Here is a 19,804-nt window from a genome sequence, read left to right as displayed (position 1 = left end):
TGTGGCAAAGAGCTTAGTGGTAGAGGTAGTGATAGGGAGGTTGAGAGCTGCCTTGTAGAGGCCCACAAGGGCAGTCTCGAGAGCGTTAAGTTGAGTCTGATTGAAGGAAGCATAGGGTGCAAAGTACAAGACTTTGTTGAGGGCCAGCGCGTGGGCAACGCGGCACGCGTGAGCCTCGTGGAGACCTGAGCCTCGAGTGACCACGCGCCGTAGGAGGTGAGTTACAGAGTGGCAGGTGGTGACAGCGCGGTGGAGGGCTTGCACATTCTTAGCCGCATGCAAAGGGAAGCCAAGAACTTTGCACTGTGTGACGACAGGAATGGGAGAGCCAGAAAGGTGGAGAGAGACGAAGTGGTTGTGTGAGCGCTGGTAGGAGGAATGGTTGAGAAGGAGAAGCTCGGATTTCTCAGGAGCAGGAGAGAGGCCAGCGGTGGTGAGAAAGGAGTCGATGAGATCTAGGCCACGTTGCAGGGTGTCCTGTACGTGACCGGGAGAGCCAGATGAACACCAGAGAGTGATGTCATCGGCGTAAAATATATGATGCAGGTCGGGAATTTCAGCTAGCTGGGAGGCGAGAGGGGCCATAGCGAGATTGAAAAGGGTAGGAGAGAGAACAGCACCTTGAGGAGTGCCACGGGTGAGGTGGTGTGGGTTAGACAAGTGGGTATCTACTCGAAAGCGAGCCACACGTTTAGAGAGGAATGAGCAGATATAGGAGTACATGCGGGAGCCACAATCCAAAGAGGCGAGTTGAGAAAGGATGTGATCGTGGCAAACACCGTCAAAGGCCTTGCGAACATCGACAGTCACAAGTGCGTAAATTTGAGTGGGTGTAGGGGACAGGAACGTTTGCTGGAGAATCAGAAACATGTCCTGTGCACAGACGCGGCGTCGGAAGCCAATGAGAGAATGGGGGAAGAACTCCCGTGCTTCAAGAAAATCAGAGAGGCGAGTCAGAGCCATTCGCTCAAGGGTCTTACCAACGCACGACGTCAGAGAGATTGGGCGGAGGCTAGAGAGAGAGGGAGGTTTGCCCGGCTTTGGAATCATAGAAATAAGGGAGGATGTCCAGGAGCTCGGCAAGCAGCCGCTCTCCCAGGCCTCATTGTAGGTTTGAAGGAGGAATTCTTTGGCGCAGTCAGGAAGGTTACGAAGTGTGGTGTATGTAATGGCATCCTCACCGGGAGCCGAGCGTGTAGAATTAGCAGCCAGAGCAGATTCGAGCTCCCGAAGAGTGAAGCATTGGTCCAGATCGGGGTTAGGTCCACCTGAGTACACCGGGTAGGAGGGTGCCAGAGGGGGCGGGAGGTAGAGAGAGGCGAGTTGATCAAAAACTTCGGAAGGAGTCCCCTGAGTGAGGGCTTTAGCTAGAGTGGGAGCAAGGGCAGGCTTATTGCCAAGGAGGGATTTAAAGAGAGACCATGCGGATCGCGAGTGCAATGCAGAATCAAGGCCATCACAAAGAGCACTCCAACGAGAGTGCTCGAGGGAGGCGCAGTGGGCGACGATCTCAGCCCGCAGAGCAGTGATCCGGGAGGAAAGTTGGGCATTGTGTGGTTGGGAGCGAAAGGAGCGTTGAAGACGTTTACGGCGACGCCATAAACGGATAAGGTGTGGATCTGGGTCCTGGATTGGGTAACGAGAGCGAACGCGACGGCTACTGGACGTGAGCGCTGCAGAGATGCGCGACGTCCAGTCGTCGTAGGATTGAAAGGAGTCGGAGGCGAGATTAGTGCGAAAAGCATGCCAGTCAGTGTGAATAACCGGATGACAGCGAGGGATGTGGGAAAGAGAGGTGGTGATATGGATGAGAAAGTGGTCACTTAGAAGAGTTTCGGCTGTCACCTGCCAGTGAAAGGAAAGTGAACCCCGAGAGAAAGTGAGGTCGGGTGTCGTGGGGCTTATTGTGTAAATAGTTTGTACATATTACTTCTCCCCCTATCCTCTCTTCCTGTCCGCTCACCTCTTTCATTTCATTTCTCCATTCTGCCTGTTATCCTTTATTTCCGCTGCCCCAGCTCAGGTGCTTCAGTATCGATGGCAGATGCCGGGGCTATCAAAAATCTTTTCCTTCCTTTTTACTATTATTTTTAATAAAACCACTACCACCACCAAGCTCTTGTATGCAATGTCGGGGACAGTTTTTTTTTATAAAGGAAAGATACAAAATACTCGAAAACCGCACACCAGTGCCTGGTAAAAACTGTTTAATTTGCACGAGAGAGCAGAATAAAACACACAGGTGCACACTGAAGAGCAGAAATCAAAGTTCACAGACGGTGAGACATCATCGCATAGGCTTGACTCGGTATTCTACTTCACTCAAGCAAGTTTGTCCACTCCGTCGCCGGAATACGAAGAAGACACACAGACCACTTTTTACATGCGTTACACAGAAGTCTGGTCGAAGTCTTTCTCAGTGCTGAACTGTCTTGCTCAGTGCGGTATAGAACAAGAAAACGTTCAAATGAAAGAAAAAAAAAACAAACAGAAATTCAAGCAGCGACGCTGATGAACGGCCACCGACCTGGTGCTGAAGCTTGCGACTGCACACAAGCAATGCTCGAAGTGTCAGATGCTAACGATGGGTAGCGACGATCGGAACCAGCGGCAGGCAGGACTCCAGGTAAGTGGCGGGACATTCCGTCTAGACGAGTCTCAGCGGCTGGTGCCAATATCCCAGCAAAACCAGACGCAAGTAGGCTTCAGAGCAGCTTTGGCCCAATGTCAGGGCGAGGAACTCCGGGTCGATTCTGCCAACGGTCCCGTCCGAGGGGCGGCTGCGGCCGCGGCCTCGTCCCATGTATGTCATGCCTAGGCCTACGAGTCCCGTGCCATCGGCCTCCAGCCGTTGCTCTCCCCACGGCTGCAGTTGATTCATGGCGCAGGGGCGGAAATTCGCCGACTTCGCTTTGAAAGATGCAGCGATGGCCAGAGAGCACTCGCGCTGAAGCCTGGAAGATGGCGAACGGCGGAAGTGGAGCGTGGCACGTGATGAGCAGACGCGGAGCCACAGAGCGTGCATTAGCTTGATAATGATGACGATGAATTTTAATTGCGTAAGGGCGCTTTGGCCAAAGAGCGTCATGGCACAGTGTGTTTTTTGTCCGCACTAGGGGTTGGGGTCAAAGACGAATTTTCCCAAACACCTCACCCAAGGGAAGGCGGGCAGCTGCAGTCCTGGGGAAAGCTTGTACCCGTTGTATCACTGGTGGGTACCCGGCGAAACTCGTTATCAAATCCCGCACCTCCCGCATAATTCGCACGATGCTGATTACACGATCATTTCTTGGTCGCTGCCAGGACTTGAGATAGAGAGAATAAATCGGTGCATGGAAACTTGAAGTGACTGAGGCAGAGTGATCCTGCTACTCTGTGGGGGAGCTTGGGGAAAGGTAAAAGCAGCCGATATATGGGTAAGTGAAAGGGATATACAATTATGGGTGAAGTTCTGATTCGTAAGAAGAAGTCATAAAGCAGGGAACTTACTCGTAGAGTCGCCCCTTACGGCCATGTTAGGAATCAGGATTTTCTGCATGGCCTAATTGTTACGTAAAGGCTCCTGTGCCGCTTATGCTGTTCCACATTATACTTGATGGTGCGGGGAGCACGCCTGGCGGAATAAAACGATGACTGCGGTTGATAGAATACTTTTAGGTTTTCTTTTTATAGATCGTGTTTTATTTATTTCTTTAATTTGTGGGGGTTCGTACTAGGCCGTTGAGCCTCCTTTGAGGTCTAGGCCGCGAACTCCGAGCTCCAGGTATCGCACACCAGGCGCGGCCGTTCTCACGGCGGCGCAGCGGAAATGCGAAATAAACACAACACGGAACAGGACGCTTTGCCCGGGACCAAACGTTTATTGGGTTCTCCCAAAATCGCTGGCTGCTGGATTTGCGACCCTTGCCGTCTGGCTTGGTCGTGGAGCTCACGGGGCAAGATTGCGACAACAAAGAGGGAAGAAGGGAGGAATAATTACCTGACATCATCTCGCTGTCACGGCTCGCTGTAGTGTCCCCCGGCCACGGCCGGTACCTGCCGACCGTTCATTGGTTCGTGATTCTTGATGCCGATAGAGGAAAAGGGGAAACGCGGCAGTAATCTCTCTTTTGGCGAGGTGATCTCGGCGCACTTGCCCCTTGCCTCTTTAGGCCAATCAGCAACCGCAAGGGCGGCGCCTGGCGGTGCGCGCTGGCGCCCGATTTGAGGAAGGAGGCGGCGGTGCGCTCTCGAGCTGGCCTTCTGGCTACTCGCCCGTGGGGAAGGAGGAAAGCGTCCGCTTTCCAGCGTCTCCACGGCGCGCCTCGCCGGCCAGGGAAGGATAGGGCATTCCTAAATTCCCCCATGTGCCAGATTTAGACGTCTTTTGTGAATGTAGTGCAAACTTGATCTGGTTTGTTCGTATCTAATTCAAGTTTATTTGGTAACAGCATGATGCCATTATGCTGGCATAATACGGCACAGGTCCAGTCGAGAGCCTCGGTCAGACGACTAGTGCATCTACACGCAGGAAACGAGTGTATTAGCATGACAATTAGCATGACGGAAATATGACATCAAGCACAAAAGGAAATGCACAAGGGATCAATACGCTTATACAGCGGGAAGGCGAATGGGCACACCCGCTGGTGCATGTAGGCGGGGGGGGGGGGGAGCAATTCGGAAGGGTTTCGTTAACATTACCCGTCCTCCGGCTCAACTAATGTTGCCACCAGGTTACGCGTTAAATTAAGCTTTGGCTGTAACCGCTGCTAGACTCCTCAAAAACCACCTCTGCAACCTCTCTTTCCACCCCTCGCATTCGCCTCGGGTGAGGGAAGTGCGGGGTCCGAGCCACAGTGCCGTCGGGTACCCACTGGTTGTACGATGGGCAGACGCTTTCCACTGGCCTGGTGCGCAGGATCTCCGGGGCGAATTTCTTCGAAAACGGATTGCTTACCACATTGTGTGTTAAAAATAACCGCTTTTTGGCCAAAGCTGCCCTTGCGTCATAAAATTCAGCATCATCGTCATCCTTCCTCCCACCCAACCTCCTTGGAACACTGCCGCTTATTTCTCACACCTCTGCACCCCAGCATTTTTTTCTCCCCCTCGCGGCTTCCGAGGCCAGAATTGTGCGCTGCTACGCCGTGATTTTCGCATGAGCATCAGCACACGCTATTGCCGCGAACCTTCGTTTGCAATTAAAAATATTGAAATAAACGCGTTACTTGTCCACTTAGGCATCTTCCGTGGCCTAACAGCGAAACACAGCTCAATAGGCTCAGCACTACTCAATGGTACACAGCTTAATAGATACCCCGTGAATGCGGGTACCACATGTGAAATTTGCCGGTGTATGGGCCCAGCTCATGTTTACGCAATGATATTCGTGAGCAGTCCTTGAAATAAACGCGTTGTGCATACATTCACGCTTCTCCTGATCTGCTAACCAATTCTCAATTCTGTTTATTTGCGAGCCAGAAGTGACAGTAAATATACGTGGCGGCAGCTCGCGCTATTACCGTGTGTAGCATCGCTTATGGCTCCTGAATAAACTGAGCTGCTGGATCACGGCAAAGTCAAGAAAAAGGAGCATGAATGTACGCATTACGCGTTTATTTCAACAACTGCATGCAAATTTCACAATGCGCACGCATGCTGGGGCCATGCACCGGCCTGATTTGGCCTATAATATCCGCATGCACGGGACACCATTTTCAGCGCTGGCTGTTCTGGCCACGGAAATCACCTGAGTGGCCAGCAGGTAACGCGTTTATTTCATCAATAAAATGAGTGCGCATGAACATCACACGGTATTAGTACCCGTTGCCGCGATATATCTGCAATATCGATTGAGGCAACAGGCTGTGGCCTCTCTGAAAATGCGCTAGCTGGGCTGGCGAAGTGGATGCAGTGGAGGCATAAGGCAGCGATCCTTGGGAGGGGTGTGGGGGGAGAGGAAAGAGGTTTCTGTAGCGCAGTCGTGCCACACGGGAGCAGAAGCCTGCAAGCATCCTTCATAAAATTCTACCTGCCCATCACATGTAGTCGGGCGCGCTGGCTGTGCTGACAGGCGCTGAGGGTGGTCATAAACAGTCGGCTAGAAGCAGCTGTAGGTGAGCTGGCCTGCTCGGTGGGCTGCGGGCGATCGAGTGCCAGCTAGCAGGGTAGCGTGGAGAGGCGGTTAGGCCTCAGAACTTCTTATCCCGCCGGACTTGGCAACCTTGTGAAATACAAGGAAATGCGTAGAACTTGCGTCTAATTAAATCACGTATTTTCTAATTGAAAAATAAATGAGCATGTATTTTACGCAACTGTGTTCCCCTACGCGCAAACTTTATTAAAGCAACGCTTGCTTCATGAACCTAGCACAGCAAGCTCCCTCCATGTTCAAGAAATCTTTTGTGGCAGACGGCTGCTTGCAGTATTCTAATCGACGCTGACTGCTCTCGCTTAGTCTGGTTCTGTCCCAAGGTGCAGCATCGCGGGAAATTTCTGTCCGAGGAAGGCAATCAAATGAGCAAGATACACAGTGAACAAATCTGAGGACAAAAATCATGGAAAGAATTAACAAATTCGGTTCCGGTGTCTGCCGAAATGTGAGACAGCTACTGCGACATTTCATTTCCACCAAAACCAATTTTCCAATCAACAAACTGCCCTGCTGCAAAGACCGCACGACAATGAAAAGGATGAATAAAGCTCGCACAACTCTCGCGCATCCTCGAACTGCGTTTAGCGCGTCACCTTTTTTTTTCCTTTCCCCCCAAAACCAATTATTATTATTATTATTAGTCACCTCTGCGAAATCCCCCGGAATCGCTACACACCCGCAAAGTTACAGACTTTGCTGCTTTACTTTTCGACGGCACCAACCGAAGAAGCAGTACACGCTGAACAACCGGAGATGGCTGCGAGGTCCTGCTGAGGAGAGGACAACGTTGAGACTTGGCGCGCCTGCAAAGCCCTTCTCGTTAAAGACCTGCGCGGCGCAAGATTGCGGCCCTCGGTGAAGCGTTCCCGGTCTACCGGAAGTTGCTATACATGCCTACTGTCCCGATGGAGCAGCCCAACTCCTGCAGGTATGAGCGGAAACTGGCACCGTCGCCGTGGAGCCTCCTCGCGCTCTCTGTGGGGTTAATGGAGGAGTGGCTAGTCCTGGACAGAATCCGCCCTCGGTATACCATCGAAGTAGGCGCTCGTCCTGTCTGCGATGCAATGCATAACGTTCTGCAACGCCATCTCGATTTTGCGCAGAAAAATAACCTTCTCGCCACGCTTAATCAGTGCGAGACACTAAACTCTGACGTTAAGGAGAAGCGCGCTGGCTGGCATGAACAAGTCATAGATATCGGACTCAACGACGGGCGTGACATCCCCTTTGGAATGGAGCCTGTGTTGATACTCGATGCTCAAGGCCTGAACCAAGGCACGTTCCCCCTCGCCGAATACGCTGCAGCTCGTGTCCTTTATTCACCTGGTGCGTTGGCATCAGCAGGTTTTGCAACCGCCGAAGAACTCGCTTGCCTGCTGCATGACCTCGCTCAAGATAGCGCCAAAATCCTATTCCTAGCGACATATTTGGTGCACCCACTGCGCTTGATTTCAAACAAGGCGAGGTAGAACTTGCGGGCCTGCTGCTGGGCCTCGTCGCGTCTGCTGCTCGACTCCTCCGAGCCGTAGACCCTGTTATCAATACACCGAATGCGCTCGCGTCACCTCTTCTCGCCGGCATCCAGCAGGACAAAACATTTGTGGACCTGCTGTTGTGCCTCGTCGAACCATCTCCACGATACCTCCCGCAAGCAAAAGACCATATTACTGATTCACCGAGTTTGATTTCGTCATCTGGCCTCGCTGGCATCGAACAAGACGAGGAACTTGCGGTCCTGGTCGTGGAACACTTCCAGTCTGCTGCACGACGCTTGCAACTAGATGTAGTCCCTGCTGGGAACGCACGGAGTACACTTTCGTCCCTCGGCGTTGCTGGCATTAAAGACAAAGAAGAACTTGTGGGCCACTCCGAGCAGTACGAGTGCGCCTCGGTTGCCGAAGCTCATTTTCAGCGTCACGTTGAGGTCGAAGTGCGGTGCCTGCAGTAAGAACTTATGCGCCCCTCTGACCAGCGTGGGTGCGTCCTGGCTGCCGGAGTTGACAGTCACCACGACGTTGGGGTCGAAGTAAGGCGGCTGCAGGATGCCCTCGGTGGCGTTCAAGACGAAGAACTTGTGCGCCACTCTCGACAGCGTGGGTGCGTCCCGGCCGCCGGAGTTGAAAGTCACCACGATGATGGGGTCGAAGTAAGGCGGCTGCAGGATGCCCTCGGTGGCGTTCAAGACGAAGAACTTGTGCGCCACTCTGACCAGCGTGGGTGCGTCCCGGCCGCCGAAGTTGACAGTAACTGCAACGTTGGGGTCAAAGTAAGGCGGCTGCAGGATGCCCTAGGTGGCACTCAAGAGAAGGAAGAACTTGTGCGCCACTCTGACCAGCGTGGGTGCGTCCCGGTCGCCGAAGTTGACAGTAGTTAGAACGTTCGGGTAAAAGTACGGCGGCTGCAGGATGCCCTCGGTGGCGTTCAAGACAAGCAAAAATTTGTGCACCACTCTGACCAGTGTGGGTGCGTCCCGGCCGCCGAAGTTGACAGTAAGTGCAACGTTGGGGTCAAAGTAAGGCGGCTGCAGGATGCCCTAGGTGGCACTCAAGAGAAGGAAGAACTTGTGCGCCACTCTGACCAGCGTGGGTGCGTCCCGGTCGCCGAAGTTGACAGTAGTTAGAACGTTCGGGTAAAAGTACGGCGGCTGCAGGATGCCCTCGGTGGCGTTCAAGACAAGCAAAAATTTGTGCACCACTCTGACCAGTGTGGGTGCGTCCCGGCCGCCGAAGTTGACAGTAACTGCAACGTTGGGGTCAAAGTAAGGCGGCTGCAGGATGCCCTAGGTGGCACTCAAGAGAAGGAAGAACTTGTGCGCCACTCTGACCAGCGTGGGTGCGTCCCGGTCGCCGAAGTTGACAGTAGTTAGAACGTTCGGGTAAAAGTACGGCGGCTGCAGGATGCCCTCGGTGGCGTTCAAGACAAGCAAAAATTTGTGCACCACTCTGACCAGTGTGGGTGCGTCCCGGCCGCCGAAGTTGACAGTAAGTGCAACGTTGGGGTCAAAGTAAGGCGGCTGCAGGATGCCCTAGGTGGCACTCAAGAGAAGGAAGAACTTGTGCGCCACTCTGACCAGCGTGGGTGCGTCCCGGTCGCCGAAGTTGACAGTAGTTAGAACGTTCGGGTAAAAGTACGGCGGCTGCAGGATGCCCTCGGTGGCGTTCAAGACAAGCAAAAATTTGTGCACCACTCTGACCAGTGTGGGTGCGTCCCGGCCGCCGAAGTTGACAGTAACTGCAACGTTGGGGTCAAAGTAAGGCGGCTGCAGGATGCCCTAGGTGGCACTCAAGAGAAGGAAGAACTTGTGCGCCACTCTGACCAGCGTGGGTGCGTCCCGGTCGCCGAAGTTGACAGTAGTTAGAACGTTCGGGTAAAAGTACGGCGGCTGCAGGATGCCCTCGGTGGCGTTCAAGACAAGCAAAAATTTGTGCACCACTCTGACCAGTGTGGGTGCGTCCCGGCCGCCGAAGTTGACAGTAAGTGCAACGTTGGGGTCAAAGTAAGGCGGCTGCAGGATGCCCTAGGTGGCACTCAAGAGAAGGAAGAACTTGTGCGCCACTCTGACCAGCGTGGGTGCGCCCCGGTCGCCGAAGTTGACAGTAGTTAGAACGTTCGGGTAAAAGTACGGCGGCTGCAGGATGCCCTCGGTGGCGTTCAAGACAAGCAAAAATTTGTGCACCACTCTGACCAGTGTGGGTGCGTCCCGGCCGCCGAAGTTGACAGTAACTATAACGTTGGGGTCAAAGTAAGGCGGCTGCAGGATGCCCTAGGTGGCACTCAAGAGAAGGAAGAACTTGTGCGCCACTCTGACCAGCGTGGGTGCGCCCCGGTCGCCGAAGTTGACAGTAGTTAGAACGTTCGGGTAAAAGTACGGCGGCTGCAGGATGCCCTCGGTGGCGTTCAAGACAAGCAAAAATTTGTGCACCACTCTGACCAGTGTGGGTGCGTCCCGGCCGCCGAAGTTGACAGTAAGTGCAACGTTGGGGTCAAAGTAAGGCGGCTGCAGGATGCCCTAGGTGGCACTCAAGAGAAGGAAGAACTTGTGCGCCACTCTGACCAGCGTGGGTGCGTCCCGGTCGCCGAAGTTGACAGTAGTTAGAACGTTCGGGTAAAAGTACGGCGGCTGCAGGATGCCCTCGGTGGCGTTCAAGACAAGCAAAAATTTGTGCACCACTCTGACCAGTGTGGGTGCGTCCCGGCCGCCGAAGTTGACAGTAACTATAACGTTGGGGTCAAAGTAAGGCGGCTGCAGGATGCCCTAGGTGGCACTCAAGAGAAGGAAGAACTTGTGCGCCACTCTGACCAGCGTGGGTGCGCCCCGGTCGCCGAAGTTGACAGTAGTTAGAACGTTCGGGTAAAAGTACGGCGGCTGCAGGATGCCCTCGGTGGCGTTCAAGACAAGCAAAAATTTGTGCACCACTCTGACCAGTGTAAGTGCGTCCCGGCCGCCGAAGTTGACAGTAACTATAACGTCGGGGTCAAAGTAAGGCGGCTGCAGGATGCCTTCGGGGGCGTTGAAGACAAGCAAGTTCTTGTGCTCTACTCTGACCTGAGTGGGTGCGTCGCGGCCGCCGGAGTTGAAAGTCACGACGACGTTGGGTTGGGGCAAAAGTACGGCGGCTGCAGGATGCCCTCCGACAGCAACACCAAGGCCTTGTTGCCATCCGGCGCCAGTGCTTGGCTCATCTTGGTTGTGCGTGCTAGTCCAACACCCCGGAGGATGATGGTGTCGAGAGGCCTCAAGGAACCGACCTAGTCGCAAACTCGTCAAAGAAGGCGCTTTGGAAACGTGGAGTGTAGAGTTATGGCGTGGACTAATTCGTCGGGCAACTTCTATAAACATTTTGTGATCTGTTCATTCCCACTACAGTTGAAGGCATTCAACATTACTTCCCGCAGCAGCTGTGGGACTGCTTACTTCAACTAGGATAACAAAGACATTTGTAGAACAGCGCGGAAACCTTGTGTGCTCAGCGCGATGGGAGTGACTCTGTTGGTAATTATGGGCCATTTAATGTCTCATGTAACTTACTCTGTGCTGATAACGCCTTCAAATGTGCGCTGAAACGCTAAATTGTGCATTTAGCGTTATTTCTTCGTCGCAACGTTTGAGCATCTACCTCTATCAGAAATGAACTTTTCGAAGCTCATGCATATTGCCACAGAGCTCACTTGCAACGTCTTCAAAGTGTTCTGTCAACTGGGACATTGTTTTTGAAGAGATCTTTCTTGTGTTTGGTGGAATGCATACAGGTGCCAATATTTTCTTCAGCATGTTAATGCGTTGTTCACGGAAAGCTTCTTAAAATCGCGCACTATTTTTGAAGTGCACCATCATCGCGACTAGTCCACATCGCGCTCGCATTCTGCTAGACTTTCGCCACCATGTCGCTTGTGAAAAGTGGAACGTTTTTCATCGGAATGGTGAATAAAGACTGAACATGAATATCGCGCATTTAGTTCATCAGATGCAATTACATTTCCATCGTGAATTGTATAAGTGGCCACACTCGCGTGACAAGCAGTTTTTGTTTTGTATGCTATATGAGCAGTCAACAGTTGTCAAGGCATTGCATTTGAGTTCTTTCAGTTTCTTCTTCGTTTAGAGTTTTGCGGGAGAATGTGCTAAAGTTGTGCCGACACCAAATTTTCCGGAGTGCGTTTCTGCACTTGCATGATGTCTGCGTATTAAGTAAGCATTGATAACTATGTCGAATTAGTCTGTACTAAAATAATTTGTTATTCGTTTTTCCCTCTGTAGGTTCAGTTGTCAGACGATGGTTGTGACGTCACGAGTGGTATCACGTGAGGTATACAAAAACTGTGATATAACAGCTGCTTTATCGTTTTCATTCAACTCTCTCGCTGAACTGCTCCAGAAGTCTTAATGGAAGCAAGTGAACAAAGAGCTATTGTACAAAGAGAGTGAGAAAAACGTTTAATGCATAGAACTTTTGGGTCGGCCCTCATTCCAGCAGCCCATCAGCTATTGCCGCCGCTCTTGCCCGGTTCACCAGCGAAAGCTGGTCGTCCGAATGTGGGCTGGACAGCGCCGCTTCCCAGTCCATAGTTGATGGGTTATTGATTCTTGGTATAGCTGGGTTTCTACGGCATGCCCATGCTATATGGCATAAGTCAGCCATTTTACCGCAGAAGGCGCACTGTGGATCTTACGAATTTGGAAACATATGCTTGAATTTTACAGGATTTATATAAGTATTCGATCGCAGTTTCCTTGAAATGACCCCTTGCTCTCTGTTTAGATTTTTGTGTGGTTCGGCTTATGCTTTCCTCGTTAATCTCAAATGTTGAAGTAAATCCCTGTAGCTTAATAGTGGCTCAGAATTACTTATGTTCCTTAGAACGTTGGGGGACCTGGGGTAATTGCGCGCGGGCAGCGGCGTGAGCGCCTTCGTCTACAACAGCCCCAGAGTGTTGTGGAATCCATATGACTATGGATTTAAGGTCTGTATTTTCTTTAGTTCTGAGTATTCTATTTGCGCGTTTAGTCATCGTTTTGTTCCTGCGCTGGCCAGGATACCAAGTGTGCTTTTCTTCCTTTTCAGATTTAGGTGCTGTGTAAGCTATCCTGCTCACAATAACAGCCTTTATTAACTTTATGGTTCATTTTTCTTTAAGTCCATGCTTGTAGCTTGATACCCTAATAATCATTCTCGCCACTTGCTCAGTTGTTGCCTGCGATCGCCCAATCATTTCCGCATTGTTGCTCTTGGCGTCAGACCTAAAGTTTTCCAAGTGCCACCTCCTGAATTTTCGCTCCCCTCTCAAATACTACATCAGGATCAGAGTCTCTTTTCTTCCTAAATATTAGTAACTCCGATTTGTTGGGTGCGCATGGGAGACATCAACTATTAGCGGATTCTTGCACAGTATCCGCCGCACATTGTAGACTTTCCTGCATGCTCCCAATTGACCCTCCGGAGGTCGAAATCGTAATGTCGTCAGTATGCAGCGCGTGCTTGACGCCATGTACGCTGTCAAACCAACTCGGTAGTCCGAATAGGGCAATGTTGAAGAGGAAAGGGGACAGCACTGCCCCTTGCGGGGTGCCCCTACTTCGCAGCCGTGCGAACTCCGACTTTACTGCTCCGACATTGAGCCTAACTCTTCGAGAGAAATTGTTGGATATAATTATACGTCCTTACACCACAATTGCAGTCCTGTAGATTTTTGAGTATGATATCATGCTTAACATTTTCAAATGCACATTTGAGGTCTAATGATAGATTTTCCCTGGTCGGATAGCCTCTAGGTTTGTCAATGATTTCTTCTATTAGCTGCAAAAGTACATCTTGAGTCAAAAGTTTGGTCTGAACCCAAACATCGTGTTTGGGAAGAGGCCACATTTATCTAAATGTCTGTAAATTATTTTATATATAAATTTTTCCATCAACTTGCCAGTGCATGACGTTAGCGCTATTGACTTCAAATTATCGATACCGATCTCTTTACCGGGTTTCGCAATGAACAGAACTTCTGCCGCCTTCCATTCCTCAGGAATTTTTCCTTCCGACCAGCATTTGTTAAAGAATTCCGTGATAGCCTCCAAGGGCTTGTCGTCCAAGTTAGCTATCATTCTGGTGGTCACCCGATCTCTGCCAGGGCAGGTATCCCTCCTCATGTCCACGAGTGCGGCACGCACCTCCCAGGTTGTGATCTCCTGGTCCATTTCCTCATTCTGTGTGCCCGTGTATTCTTCCATGTCCAGACCGACACCCTCCGATTGTATGTACTATCTCCTTTTAAGTTCTGCAATGAGCTCCCTTTCGCTCCCCTTGAAGTTGTGCATGGCCTTCAACAGATTTGCTTTGTGCTCCGTTTTGCTCTTTCCTGTGTCCATCAGACATCTCAGTGTGGACCAGGTTATCGTGAGGTTAAGCCTGCCTTTGAAAGAGTCGCACAGCCATTGTATTGCAGTTTTTAAATACCTCACGTGATCTGGAGCTCAGCCGTGATGTAGAAACCGTCTTTGGAAAGCTGAAACCGAAAGTGCATGGAAGAATAAATTTAGGCGAATTTCACGTGGCGAATCATAACTCTCGAAAACATTTTTTGCAGGCTAGTTAGTGCATTACTGAAGTTGTGTTATTCATGCTTTACGCATCATTCTAAAACAACAATACACTAAGAAAATTTTAATGTCTCTACCCATTGAGGCGTCCGGTAGCGCAGACATTGCTTTATAGAAGCTGTTTGAGGGAAGCCTGTCGCTAATTTTTAAAAGTAGGGTTTTTGAGGTATCAAGTCAGTTTTGCGGCACGGTAATACCAGTGCTGGCGGATATCAGATGACCGGTAAACCGTGGAGGAGGGCAAAAGCCTAGGAGAGGGGTTGCTTCACATTTATTGAAGCCGCTCCCCCTGCTGCCCACCCATCCTACTTGGCCGCCGGCTCGGCGGGCTTGCGCATGCGCAGCAGACAAAATGGCAGACGACGCCGCTGCGCCGAGCTAGCCCAGCTTGACCATTGGCTACGCCGTCGGCCAAAGACTCCCAGTAGTCTTTGCGAAAGCGCGTGACTTCCGGCACACCTTTTGGAGTTCGGCTTTGATAACGAGGGTCTCTCCGGAGCTTTCCTTCTTGCATGCGGGTAAACCATGTTAACTAGTTAGCTGATTAGCCAGTTCCTGAAATTTAACTTCTTAACTCTTAGAGTTGGGCGCCTGGTTGCAATTAGAGACTTGCAGCCAGCCGTTACTAAGAGGCATGTGAGTTCTTAAAATTTCGGAAAAGCGGTTAGCCTCGGCTGTGCAGCTCAAGGGATTTTCCCTATCACGCGCGAAAGGACGTGCGCTTTCGAAAAAGCGCGGTGCTTGTCGCTGGTCGCTGGTACAGCCCAACCCACCGCAATGGCGCAGTGGTTGGAGCGCTTGAGCTGGTGTACCCGAATGCTAATTCGGCCGCGGCGGCCCCGTTTCAATGGAGGCGAAACGCAAAGGGCGGCCATGTGCTGTACGATTCCAGTTCACGGTGAAGATCCCCGGGTGGTAGATGTTATTCCGGAGTCCTCCACTATGGCGCCACCACCGTTTTTTTCACTCCCACCTTCTTCCCTTCTCCACAGCGTGGTTGAGATGTCTACCGAGAAAACAGGCAGTTACTGAGCCTCTCATTTTTCCAAAACCAATTTTCATTTTTTTTTCTGCAGCCAGCACGTAAGAGAGAAGGTCACGTGGCACATGCGCCACGGAGCGAAGTCCACTGAGGGGGGCGTTGCTTTACGATCGGCGGAGCCGGGCGCTTTTCCAAAGCGCACTTCTTTTGGCGCGTGATAGCGAAAATTCCTTTAGCCACAGCGCCGAGGCTATCGCGTTCCCGAAATTCTAAAAACCGATATGGGTATTACTAACGGCCGACTACAAATTTCTAATTGCGACCAGACGCCTAATTCTAATAGTTAAGAAGTTAATTATCAGAAATCGTTAATCAGCTAACAATAGTTAACGCGATTTACCTGTTTTTTGATGTCCGCCAACCCAGGTATCATTGCGCCCAGATGTTTTCATGCCTCAAAAAGCCTATTTTTAAAAAAAATTCGTGGCGGGCTTACCTTAAACACCGGGTATAGTGTAAATAGTGATCGGCGAAATTGAGCTCAACAATTAGCAGCAACTAATCACGCGCGCTACCTGTACACATTTCTTATTGTGTAAATAGTCTGTGTATATTACCTTTCCCGCTATCCTCTCTTCCTGTCCCCTCCTCTTTCATTTTATTTCTCCATTCTGCCCGCTATCTTTTATTTCCGCTGCCCCAGCTCAGGTGCTTCAGTATCGAAAGGCAGATGCCGAGGCTAGCAAAAATCTTATCCTTCTTTTTATTGTTTTAATAAACCACTACTACAACTACAATAAGCAAAACTTCCGCAACTATGTGCTCAATCTTTGCACCACATGTTGCGTAATTTGCTGTGTGCAAGTAAAATTCTGGCAAGGTGGTGACGACCCGTCACGCCTGAATCTGCAGCAGTCGGCCATCACATAAGTCGTGGTTTTTATGTGAGGCTGGCCTTTTGTAATATTAATTGTAAAACGGACAAACACGCAGGTGGTATCTCTATGTTCACTGTATCAGTGCTCGAAGTCAATGGCATTTTCGGTTGCAACAAATTACATTTTGGCACTGTTGTATATAATGGGAGAGTATCATACCGGACATGCCATGGCATACGGTTTCCTGCACGCATTTTACTTCATTAATATTTGAGTCTTAAAATGTCTAAAATCCTCCAGTCATCCTTAGCTGTGCCTAGTTCGCAAAATGCTGTATACCTTTCCCAGTGTCGTCCAGCTCAATGCTCCTGTCTTTTCCCTTTCTATCCTACGAACCTCACTTTTGTTAAAAGCGGCACTTGATCCCATCGTGTGTTGGTTCTGGTTCTACCACCAGCGTAGCTGCTTGCTACTTCACGGCACACCAGTCTGAGGAGAAAGAAGGCGCCTAGCTTCTTTCGATATGTTCGTCATTTGTTGTTCAACATTTCCTTCCTTACCTCTCGTACTAACCTTGCACAATTACCTGCTAATGCTTAAATTTAAGTGCCTTTTCGCCAATGCTCCTCGGTGAATACGTATATTGTGCCGTAGGGAGCGCTGTTCGATGCACAGTCGGAGGGCGCCACTTCAGAACACGAAGATGGCGATGGAACAGAAGGAGTCCCCTTCCCCAGTCACAGACCAGCCTTGGCACGGATCCGAACCTGCGTCGAGACCACCCGAGCATCCTGGCATCCTCAAGACTCCCGCCGGCCTGCTCGAGCCGCCAAAGCCGCACCCAGCGAAGACGCTCAGGTTCCAGGCCGAGCCCGGGCGCACAGAAGAGGGCCAAGCGACGCCGCAGGCAGGATGCAGTGGCAGGGCCGACGAAACGTGGACCGTCAACTCCGACTCCTCTGACAGCAGCGAGACGAGTGTGGGCAGCGCAACACCGTCCGGCTCGCAGAGCGACTCGAGCAGCCCAGGGAGGCCAACGTCAGGGCCTCTGCGACCTCGGGCTTCCTCCGCCCCGGGTACCGACAGCAAGGCCAAGGTATCGTCGTGGCTGCCCAAGAGAATGAGACGCTATTTCGCCGCGTTGACTCGGGACAAACAGGGCAGTCAAGGCAAGGGAAAGAGTAGTCCAAACACAGCTACGAACGGCCGGAACCGGGAAAGACGCCGCAGCCACCCCAGCCATCGCCGCAGGACCGGGGTCGCAGCCGGGAGGTATACGGGGCCGCCATCGCAAGACGACATGCGCTGGCGAGTGGCACTGTCTCGCTACGCGCTGCTCACGCTGCTCGGCAGCTTGACATTTTTGTGTTTTGTCATCGCATCGCTACTCTTTGCTCGCGCCGGCGGCGACGCTCTTCACGACAAGCCGCAGACCCAGGACGACGGCGTCATCGACGGCCGAAGGCCAGCAGCGTGGCGAGCTTTAAGAACGAGCGCGCAGAGCAACGCCCTGCCGGCCCACGAGCTGGCGACCAAGGAGGGGGAAGGGGAGCCGCCGCTGCCTCCGAGGGCAGCGACGGAGCCTGGGGAGCTGGTTCCGTCCATTGGCGAAACACCTCTGATTGGGCGCGACGCGGAACAGGAGGAGGAGCGCTCCAGCATCGAAGACACAGGAACGAGCAGCTTGGTGCCCGTTCGTCGACACAGAGACTGGTCAAAAAACTGAGCAACCTGTTCACGGGCAAATGCGCAGTAAAACATCTAGATATTTGTTCGCAATAAGACATCTTCGTGTGAGTGTCAGCGCTCGTGTTGTGCACTTTATGCTGTCCTCGTTTTCTAACACGCCGGCTTCTGTTATGAAGTTTCCTTTTGTAGTCCTGCATAAAACTTCCCGACAGTGGTGCCATTCCAACCGCTCGAGGGAGGATCTTTCTTCAGTTCAGTGTCAAAGAAGCCTTGCACTATGCATTACGTAATGACTGAAATAGATTACAAGGAGTTCGCACACTGTTCTACCGGAAAACTAACCAGAATGGCTCTTAAGCACTGAAAAATTGAAAATAGCCTACACGTTGTTTTTACCCTTTAGGCATGGATGGCCCTTGGGAATACACGCAAGGATCCGGCGCTTCTATCGCTCTTGGCAGCATTGCCGGAAATCTTCAGCTGCGAGCGAGAGTAAAAAGAAGAGCGCTGATTGATATCCTGATCTGCCAGTTAAGAGCTGGACTGAGTGAGCGATTGAGTGAGTGCGCTCGGAAAATCTGTACCAGGGCCACTGCCGAGCGGACCGTTAGCCGAAGCTGCTCGGTTGCGCTTGAGTCAGCGATGGTGGTGAGGCGCGGATATTTGGGCAAACACAATGGGTGTGGTTCAGGTTAGGGTGCGCCCCGCAGTGTGCGCAGTATTCTATGGGTCTTTATCGGTGGTTTATTACGCGTTCAGAGAGAGAGGTTTTGAGGCTGTGCGATAACCAGCATACTTTATTTCCTTGTCTCAGTTTGCACACAGACACTCGGGGTTCATCTCATGATTATTCTTCCCAGAAAAACTACAATGGCGATAATTTGGCCGAGTTGTTTTGTTTCGTTGTTAAAAAGTTGAGCGGGTTGCTCCTATTATCCAGAAAACTTGGTTCACTTACCGAACAATAGAATGAATTTTTTGCCTATTGTGACGCACATTTCTTTCACATATCGTTGCTCCAACATACCCTTATTTTTTTCCGACACGAGTCACTTTAACCGGGTACCAAGAAAGGGACCTTCTGGGCCCCAAAAGCGACAGTAAAGATTTAAAAAAAAACGCTCATTTGCCACCAGTGTGAAGGTGATCACTTTAAGTTCAATATAGCCAAGGTCTGATACAGCTCATACAGACGGAGGTGTTCTGCTGTGCTCGATTTTCGCAACAAGAACTAACGAAGAATTTATCATAGCTGGATGCATGGTTTTTCTAACCTTCACTGTGACATTTATTGGACAGTAATTAAGTGACCTTCACACTCGGGATGATATATTGTACGCGTGCTCAATCGACGCGAAACCAATCACCTTCATTTCGATCCCGACTGCCCAAAAACCCCAGCGTAGCTGCGCTGGACGCATCCTTTGCCCAGCAGAAGCCTCGGGAGACGCAACAAAAGTGGTTTTATAATTTATCGGCTCACCTTGTACACGATATCTCGAGCACGGAAACAGCGCTAAACATGAGACCAAGGAAACGGACGAACGACAGGACCAGGTCCTGTTGTTGGTTTCAAATCTTTTTTTGACCCGAGATTGCCAGTGTTTCCAAGTACAGTGGTCGATGTGACAACAGGCATCCTGCAGCAGCTTTTGTAGTGAAATAAAATGCAATTTGTAGCAGCAATTTCAAATTTTGTAGCGAGAAAAAACCCGTTTCGTAGAAGCCGTTATAACCTTAAATAATTGCAGTTCAGATTAAAATTGCGACCCGCCGTGGTGGCTCAGTGGTTAGTGTGCTCGGCTACTGGGCCGCAGTTCCCGGCGCTCGCGTTTCGACGGAAGCGAAACGCAAAGGCGCCCGTGTGCTGTGCGATCGCATGCACGTTAAAGAAGCCCAGGTGGTCGAAATTATTCCGGAGACCTGCACTGCGGCACCTCTGAATTTTTTTTCAAAAATTCGCCCTTTCAGGATGTAAAAGAAAGTTGTAGCAACATTTCGGTTTTTTGGTTCCAATGTTGACTCTAATC

General features: G+C 51.2%; 1 protein-coding gene across 1 annotated transcript; it reads left to right on the top strand.

The window, feature by feature from the left end:
• Positions 1–16,183: 16,183 nt before the first annotated feature.
• LOC144133856 (uncharacterized) lies at positions 16,184–17,930 on the top strand. The gene has a single exon (XM_077666932.1). It carries the CDS (start codon positions 16,753–16,755, stop codon positions 17,809–17,811), a length of 1,059 nt encoding a protein of 352 aa, XP_077523058.1. The 5' UTR covers positions 16,184–16,752; the 3' UTR covers positions 17,812–17,930.
• The last annotated feature ends 1,874 nt before the right edge of the window (positions 17,931–19,804 follow it).

This window comes from Amblyomma americanum, chromosome 1, assembly GCF_052857255.1.
Source record: "Amblyomma americanum isolate KBUSLIRL-KWMA chromosome 1, ASM5285725v1, whole genome shotgun sequence".
Lineage (NCBI taxonomy): Eukaryota > Metazoa > Arthropoda > Arachnida > Ixodida > Ixodidae > Amblyomma > Amblyomma americanum.
The sequence above is the reverse complement of the archived record's forward strand: the minus strand, read 5'-3'. Positions and strand labels throughout refer to the sequence as shown.

Bases quoted from the DNA above. Each gene is read 5' to 3' on its own strand.
- LOC144133856 (XM_077666932.1), top strand. From the start codon at position 16,753: ATGCACAGTCGGAGGGCGCCACTTCAGAACACGAAGATGGCGATGGAA.